Source organism: Sinocyclocheilus grahami, unplaced genomic scaffold (assembly GCF_001515645.1).
Source record: "Sinocyclocheilus grahami isolate Dianchi unplaced genomic scaffold, SAMN03320097.WGS_v1.1 scaffold124.1, whole genome shotgun sequence".
Classification (NCBI taxonomy): Eukaryota; Metazoa; Chordata; class Actinopteri; order Cypriniformes; family Cyprinidae; genus Sinocyclocheilus; species Sinocyclocheilus grahami.
In genome coordinates, this window is record NW_015505303.1 from 2,076,695 (window position 1) to 2,085,954 (window position 9,260).

The following is a 9,260-nucleotide window of genomic DNA, read 5'->3' on the forward strand; positions in this document are numbered from 1 at the left end:
TCTGTAAATAAATACAATATAAATTCACGTCTCGCGCACTTTAATGCCCTTTGAATGTAACGTGTACGTTCTCTTGGAACTGGAATCATGGTGGAATTTCATGTGAAGTCTACTTCGCAGGGCACTTACGGTCGAATAAGACACTGAACGCCACCCTCCGCGCGTCGGTAGCCCCCCGCTAGATCGGTCGGCGCCGGACCGTGAATTTAATCACCCGTAACTCCCGAACCCCGGGGGCTATCCACGCGGGGGTGGTCTCATTCGAAAGAAGGCCTCGAGACGTACACTCGATTCGCGTTCGAGAGGGTTCCTTGAGCTGAAGAGATCCCCCGAATTTGGTGCGGATTCGCCACGCCGTTACGGAGATATGGCCGTTCAAAGTTTCAATGCTTTTCTATTGACTTAAGCTTTAAATTGTTTCATCCAGGTTGCCAGTAGCAAACAATGGAGGACAAACTCTGCTGGACAAACTAAGTAATTACACCATTTCAAGCATTTTATCTGCATTATATGTTCTGTAAAAAAATGTTCATATCGGCGGCATATTCGCTGATGCCGATATATCGGCGACAGGCTCATATCAGCCGATAATATCGGCAAAATTATATATCTGTCGGGCTCTAACAGAGGCATACAAAATGTGCAGGCTGGGGGTACTCCAGGACAGGTTTCAGAACCACTGGTCTAAAGTGATTCACACTGCATTAAAAAAAAAACTAATTTTGTCAGTTCATGCATTCCCTGGGAATCAAACCCATAACTTGGTGTTGCAAGTGGCATATTCTACTGTTTAAAAATAATACACCTAAATAATAAAGCTTTGCTTTGATCATAACTAGGGAGGCACCAAATGTTCGGCAACCGAAATTATTCCGCCGAAAATAGCAAAAAAAATCGAAAAGGCCGAATAATATGTACCGAACAATGACTAACGCGATCAAATAGAGGCATGCACTAATGCAGCAAACATGTCGGCAGTGTGAAAGTATTTAAAACTATCAGAGAAAGACACAGAAATCATTACAATCACTGACAGCGTATTGTTTTAGTGCTGCATCACTATGAGAAGAAGAGGTGGCTGGGCTGGTGATTAGGCTACTGTATGACGATTGAAATAGCGAAATGGCCTCAAACGATTAGTAAATAAACTGCAGAACGTTTTCTAATGCACGCACGAATTGCATGTATTCTGACAACGCTGCACAAGCTCACAGCGCTATCTGCTTGTTAGCCAGGGTTCAAAGTCCAAAGCGCGAGGAAAATCTGCGCTGAAACTGTGTTACTCGTTAGTTGCTCAGTAACATTTTTGTGAATTTTTTTTTAAGGCATGTGACAATGTGATACGTGCGACAAAAATCTTCCCAAATTCGTAATGAGAATCATTTATAAATCTGCATGCTGTTGTCAACAAAAAGATGCACTGAGATCTTGCTGCGGGGTTTCTGCCAAAATAAAAGCCGAGAAAAAGCAACGACTCCATCAACATTCATAAATGACAGTATTGTAATTTTACTGTTGTTCTGTAAAATAAAATAAAAAGTAAGACAATAATAATGATAATAATTACCCTCCAACAGCTCTATTAATACATTTATTATAACATTCACACATAGTGTTCAAATTGGGATCTGTAATATATTCTAATGTTTTAAAAGAATTCTCTTCTGCTCAGCAAGGCTGCCTTTATTTGTACAGTAAAAAATACATGCCTGATTCAAGTCTCAAAAATGGCCAAAAATATTATTTTACTAACTTCTTAATTTTAAGTTAAATTGTGCTTTGTTGGTATAATGTCTGCTAGAATGTAAAAAAATGTCCAGTGTTAAGTAAATATTTTTAAATTGTTGTTTTGTAATTGATTTTTTATTTCAAAAGCAGGACAAAACAGTAAAAAGCAGATTTTGGCAATTTAATTTACGCAATGGTGAAAAAAAAGGCAAAATAGGCCTACTGCGAAAAACCGTGTTCGGTATTCGGCCTTCGGCCCAGTGTTTCAGTGTTTGGCTTCGGCCAAGAATTTTAATTTCGGTGCATCCCTAATCATAACTAAAGTTTGAAACTAAATAAGTAAAACCCATATTTTGGATAAAATATTTATAATGCTTCCAAATGAAAGTATCATAAATGTTTAGTGTCTTACCTTCAAGGAGGTCAGAGGCAGAGCCCAAACAGTACTCCATGACAAGCTGAAGAGATGAAAAAAGATGAATCAAAGAGATTAAATTATTTATTCACTTTTTAACACCATGCCAGCATCAAGGCTATTTTCATGGTGATCTTTGAATAAATTATACAAAGTATACAATTAACAAAAGGTTATAAAAAACATTTCAGTTGTACACTAGACAAAAATTCTAAAAATACATTCAGGTGATACATTTTTAAATAAATCAGTTAAACACACCTCTGAATAAAAACGTTGTCAATTTACATAAAAAACAGAACAATCCAATAAAATATGCTTCACAGTCATTTTAGTTTGGCAAGTAAGGCATGATGGTGATTCTTCACCTTTTAATAAATATCCATGCGCAAATCTTGTATGACCTAAAAGACACCTTGTAAAAACAACTTGGTCATACCTAGATTTAAAATTAGTAAAAAATAATTCTTACACTAGGATTTGTTTCATATATCTTATTTTCACAGAGATTAAATAGTTACTGTGTTTATATACTCATTACCATGTTATGCCAAAGGGTGAGAGTGAGAATGATAATAATTACCCTCCAACAGCTCTATTAATACATTTATTATAACATTCACACATAGTGTTCAAATTGGGATCTGTAATATATTCTAATGTTTTAAAAGAATTCTCTTCTGCTCAGCAAGGCTGCCTTTATTTGTACAGTAAAAAATACATGCCTGATTCAAGTCTCAAAAATGGCCAAAAATATTATTTTACTAACTTCTTAATTTTAAGTTAAATTGTGCTTTGTTGGTATAATGTCTGCTAGAATGTAAAAAAATGTCCAGTGTTAAGTAAATATTTTTAAATTGTTGTTTTGTAATTGATTTTTTATTTCAAAAGCAGGACAAAACAGTAAAAAGCAGATTTTGGCAATTTAATTTACGCAATGGTGAAAAAAAAGGCAAAATAGGCCTACTGCGAAAAACCGTGTTCGGTATTCGGCCTTCGGCCCAGTGTTTCAGTGTTTGGCTTCGGCCAAGAATTTTAATTTCGGTGCATCCCTAATCATAACTAAAGTTTGAAACTAAATAAGTAAAACCCATATTTTGGATAAAATATTTATAATGCTTCCAAATGAAAGTATCATAAATGTTTAGTGTCTTACCTTCAAGGAGGTCAGAGGCAGAGCCCAAACAGTACTCCATGACAAGCTGAAGAGATGAAAAAAGATGAATCAAAGAGATTAAATTATTTATTCACTTTTTAACACCATGCCAGCATCAAGGCTATTTTCATGGTGATCTTTGAATAAATTATACAAAGTATACAATTAACAAAAGGTTATAAAAAACATTTCAGTTGTACACTAGACAAAAATTCTAAAAATACATTCAGGTGATACATTTTTAAATAAATCAGTTAAACACACCTCTGAATAAAAACGTTGTCAATTTACATAAAAAACAGAACAATCCAATAAAATATGCTTCACAGTCATTTTAGTTTGGCAAGTAAGGCATGATGGTGATTCTTCACCTTTTAATAAATATCCATGCGCAAATCTTGTATGACCTAAAAGACACCTTGTAAAAACAACTTGGTCATACCTAGATTTAAAATTAGTAAAAAATAATTCTTACACTAGGATTTGTTTCATATATCTTATTTTCACAGAGATTAAATAGTTACTGTGTTTATATACTCATTACCATGTTATGCCAAAGGGTGAGAGTGAGAATGAAGAATTTAGAAAAGAAAGAGAGAGATCTTACCCAAGCCGTGTGTTCCCGCAGGTAGCATCCTTTATACTCTATGCTGTTTGGGTGTTGTATTCTCTGGAGGAACTTGACTTCCTTTATAATATCCTGCCATTTCTAAGTAAAGACAAAACAGCATTAAATCAAACAGTCTTCTTTCAAATGAGCCAGAAAAGACTACAATGAATGTCCTATTTTCCACCAGATCACTGCATCCACTGCTGACGTGAGCAGACTGGACATACTGACTTACTAGTACAGGTCCTGAAAAGGAAAGTCAGTCCTAAAAGCTTCTGAAGGATTCTTTGTAGAGATTATGTGTAATCCGATTACTGCTAATCTGAAATTACAAAGGAAACGCTGCCACCAACTAAAGTATGAATGGCCGTGGTGCTTCACTTCAATCTGTGTTGTTACCAGGGCTGGGGAGTAACGAAATACATGTAACTGCGTTACGTATTTTAAAATACAAAATATGAGTAACTGTATTTCGTTATAATTAAATTTTAAATAGGTGGTAATGAAATTACAGTTACATCCGAAAAGTATTTTAGATTACCAAAGTGATTACTTTGAATTTTAATGTCATTTCTTAATTTAATATTTACTGTAAGTAAACAGTTTGGGGATTTTAACCAATAAGGCAACTGATTGTCCGTTGAAAAAAAACAACAAAAAAAACAGCATGCAGCAGCCTGTTCATTTAGCAACTCGTAGTGAGAGTGCATGCGCTCATCATCACTACACAAAAATGGATGACACAACAGAAAGCCATTCGCGTAATGCATTTCCCTCGTGGAAATAAAAAGACTATTTTACTTGTAAATCTGAAAAGGACGTAACATCTCAGCGCAATGCCTACCTGCAACAAAACTTCTATCCGCATCGAAGGATTCAACGTCTAATCTGAAAAGGCATCTTGAGGGAAGTTGTTCTTGATCTTTGAAAATGTTTATTCAGTAACTCGTTTTTCTATTTTCTCATATTTTGAGTGTTGAATGGTTATCATTACGTTTAATATTTCTAAGAATTTAATTGAAAAATGACAACAAATTCTCCTAGAATTCACACTTTGCATTCCGTTAATAGATCCATACGAATCATGCATGAAATAAAAGTTTATAAAGTCAAACGGTAGCTTTGTGTGCTTTACAGATGAACTTGAAGTCTTTATTCATTCGAAATGTTCAAGAATAGATTATCTTTGGCGCGGTAATGCGAGTTCATGATCTGATTTGTGAACAGATGATTCTTTTGATTCAATCTTTTAAATGAATCATTTATTTTGTTTAACGAAACCAGTGTGAATAGTTCACATTCAACTGAATAGATCTGGGGTGTGTTTAATGGGTGTTAAATTACATTGAACTATAATGACATTAAGTTACTTGCGACGGTAGTTGCTTTGGGAAACGAGCCCTGTCAATTTTGACTCAGCGATTCTTTTGTGCCGATCGCTTCTCCACAGAGAGGATTATCAGTGAAGTAATCACTTAAAGTTGGGTCCATTCATTAAACGAATCTATTGTATAACTTGGAGAACTGTGCCAGTTGTTTTGGCTACTTTTATGATATGTTTGGTGTGTTTGGATTAGTTTTGAAGCTTGGAATGCAAACAGCACGGAATCCCATTCATTGTATTCAAATTGAATTTATATTGATTGGTAGATTTAAATGACACAACATATTTTTGTTGTTCATAGAAATACTGTGGAAAACTGATGTTGTTAAAAATAAACAGATAAATAAAAGGAAAACGCAAATCTTATGACTGGTAGATGTCACTTATTTAGAGTTGGAAAACATAAAAACAAGACATTAATATGTTCCTTTGTGTATAGCTTAAGTATTTCAAAGTATTCTAAAGTATTTAGATTAAGTTACTAAACCTGAGTAATTTAACGAAATACATTACTGATTACTTTTTAAAGCATGTATTTTGTAATCTGTAGTGAAATACATTTTAAAAGTAACCTTCCCAGCCCTGGTTGTTACACAAGACTTAATGTGACTTCAGCAATTGACTTTAATTTGCTCAATTTTACTGTGCCAAGTCACTATTTAAGAGCCAAGCCACAGTTGTGAATGTGAAAAAGTCAAGTCCATGGGACAAGAGTAATATAATGCAATCACTCTGCCCACCCTCAGAAGGAAAAGCTTAATCCACAACCAAACTGTTGCATGACTGTATGTAATGACTGTGGAATGTAGGAAAACTGACCTCATTAGACTGTTTCCCACTGTAGGACATCTTCTTGATGGCCACCACCTCTGCGGTCCGCACATCCCGTGCCTGAACAAGATTCACATCAGATTTCAGAATTTAGTCTCCCAAACCTCTCATTATGTTCTGTAGCATGCATCAAAATAATTAATCCTATTCTACACACTGCAACATTTGATACATACAAAATACACTGCGCCGAAGCTGCCATGACCGATCTCACGGAGGTCTGTGAAGAGCTTCTCAGGGTCCTCATTAAAGAACAGCTCTGCGATCTCAGCGTCCTTCAGGCTCCCTGCCCGGCTGGTGGCGGGCATGCTGCGAGCCGGAGGACACGCCGCGCTCGCAGGGGACTATCTGGTCGTGCGACTGCGACACGTAAGGCCCCGCTGGTTACTCATCTGCCAGAGGGAGGCAGTGTACGCATAGGGACCTGAGGGGGAACAAATAAATAAATGTCAACATATGTAATAGGGACGTCACTAAATCATAATTTCACTACAATATTGTAGTGGGCTTGACATTAATACACAATAACAATATCATCACGATATCTGGCTTTCTGCAGTTTGGGGTGTCAAGCAGGTACGTCTTTTTTTTTAAAAAGAGTTAAGCCCCGTTCACACCAAGGACGATAACTATAAAGATAACGGTATTAGCGTCCACACCAGCAAATTATATCGTCTTGTTTATTCTAAGCGCAAGCTCGTCTGCCGCTTCAAATTCTCCAGCGCATGATAGCTGGATGGATTCAGACTGGATGTCAATAGCGTTCATCAGCTGGAAAATATCGTTCTGAAAGTGATTCCAACAATATAGTTCCTCTGTGCCTTTATCATTATAGCTGTGGTGTCGACTCTGCTATTCTTTAATATTGAGAACGATTTTTAGAACTATATCTTTATCATTATCTTGCTTGGTGTGAACGGGGCTTTAGAGCGGCCCTTTGTAACTTAAATGTGTGAAGCTTCCGGTGTCATCCACATCCAGTTGTTTTTAGCTATACAAATTAGCTTGTTATTCCACTTAATATTTCAAACTAATATTTCTTACATTATTTTAATGTATTTTCATAATTATAAACACTGGTTATGCTGTAGCAGAAATAGTTTCATTATTTACTGCACTTAGTTATTCTTCTAGTTATTAACCTGTAACAGATAATAGCTATATGTCCATCACCCAATTTTTATGCGCATTTTGAAGTATCGCATAAGAGACGAGTGATGGAAACACCAAATGTCGAAAGAGAATCCTGTAATTCACAAAAAAGTTTGTACTCCCTTGAGGTAGTTTTGACTTGTGCGAAAAACAGTTAATGCAAATAACTGGAGATGGAAACACGTTTGCTAAATAAATTCTTCCATGCACATCAAAAAAGTCATGTGACTTTGCGCCATCGGTCGGCATAACCTGACTAACCAGTGGACTGATCTTGCTGAACAGCATCTGAAATGTTTTTATGGTCATTTTGAAAACGCCAGAGCAAAGTCTGCCATTAAAGTATTTCTGTATAATTGCCTCCCAGAACTGTCTTACTCGACTGTGTTCTAAACAGCAGGCATCCACCCCCAAAAGCAATGACAGCATTTTTTTGTTTCGTCTGGTCACTCTGAGGTGCAAGTAATTTTGGCTACATCCACATGAAACCAGATCTTTCCCTATCCAATCTTTTTTTTCCCCACATCTCAAGAAATATCTGCGTACACACGGAACCATGAAACCGACACAATACGATGTAGTATACATGCCAGACCACTATGTGGCGCTGTAATTCTGCCACAGCGATACACTAAAAATGGAAAAGCCGATTTGGACTATGCGCATAAACCTTGCACACGGTATACAAACGAACATGGAACAATACATTTATTAATCTGTGTTAATGTTAGTTAATAAAAGAGTAAATCGTTCAGTGTTTGTTCATGTTGTTGTTGCTGTTACATGACATAACGGTGTCTGACTGGGGCAAAATGGCATACGATACAAAATTTTTGCGTATACAGCTAAACACGTCTCATTGTGAACAGGGTCTTATTATATATGAAAATTATTATATTCAGTGGCTTCTCCTACTTTTCTTAGTGATATTGCCAGTGTATCAGGAAGTGACGATTTTGTTCTCATTGACTCGTTGGATGGAAACGTTGCTTATTCGCAAATGTTTTATGCAATATACCAGTTCTGCACAAAAGTTACATTCGCAACTTTGGATGGAAACCCAGCTAAAGAATCTGAAGTTGCAAAATAAGGTGGATACTGCAATCTACTATGTTCGACTGTCAATTACATTGTTACTGGTGCTGGATTATGTACAATATTATCATATGTGTAGTAGGGATGTCAATTTTCGATCATTTCCATGATCGATCGTTGTTTAAATTAACGATCAATTAATCGATTAATCGTTAACCTTAATGCTGCAAAATGCATATGCAGCCCTACATGACAGGATGTGCAAAAGTTACTCAAAAAAAAAAAACCCGCTTTCTCACCCGATTTAAAGGGGATTTAGTCTGAATAAAATGCTAGTAGCAGGATTGTAAAATGAATAGATGTGATTATGATCATTTGATAAAATGAAGAGAGCTCGTTTGAGATAATTTTACTTTGTTCACTGTTTCCTATCCCGTCACGGAGACCACTGAACGTGCCTCTTTAAATGGTTTCGTAGTGCTCGTTATTGTATTTTAAAACACAATTGCAATGTTTTCAACTGACATTATGGCATTTAAAATAAAATGATCCCAAACGTAACTGTGGCGCGTGTGGCTGTGTAGCGCAGTCAGTGAACCGCTTCCATCGGCGCTGCTGCAGCAAAACACACTGTTGCTCACATCAAACATTATCATGTGAGTATTATGACCAGTACTTAATTTGATCCTGCTGGATCCTGTTCCGGAAAATGTCAGATTTTAAATTTTTTGCGTTGCGGTAGGCCTATTTGTTTTTAAAAATCCGGCATTTACAGTGCATTAGATCGTGACAGTGCTTGCGTGTGTGCATACTAGACGGAGCGAGCGCGGGTTTGGGTAGATGTATTAGTAACTTATTATTCGCGTCTCATTTGGCACAAATCCAAATGTTTACATATTCGCAATGTATTTGAATGTTAAACTATTATTTATAATGTAAACTAGGCTTG

At 36.3% G+C, this 9,260-nt stretch overlaps 1 protein-coding gene across 2 annotated transcripts in view; it reads right to left on the reverse strand.

Annotated features, from left to right (window-relative positions):
* taok1b (TAO kinase 1b) overlaps nt 1–9,260 on the reverse strand; it is a 52,810-nt gene that overhangs the window by 18,255 nt on the left and 25,295 nt on the right. The window contains exons 2-5 of one of the 2 annotated variants that reach the window (XM_016278697.1): nt 6,301–6,548; nt 6,113–6,184; nt 3,907–4,008; nt 2,141–2,186 (exon numbers count right to left, since the gene is read on the reverse strand). In XM_016278697.1, the coding sequence (XP_016134183.1) occupies nt 2,141–2,186; nt 3,907–4,008; nt 6,113–6,184; nt 6,301–6,432 (352 nt within the window). In that variant the 5' untranslated portion in view covers nt 6,433–6,548. Of the gene's footprint in view, nt 1–2,140; nt 2,187–3,299; nt 3,346–3,906; nt 4,009–6,112; nt 6,185–6,300; nt 6,549–9,260 lie in introns of both variants that reach the window. The other variant, XM_016278696.1, reaches the window with a different exon arrangement.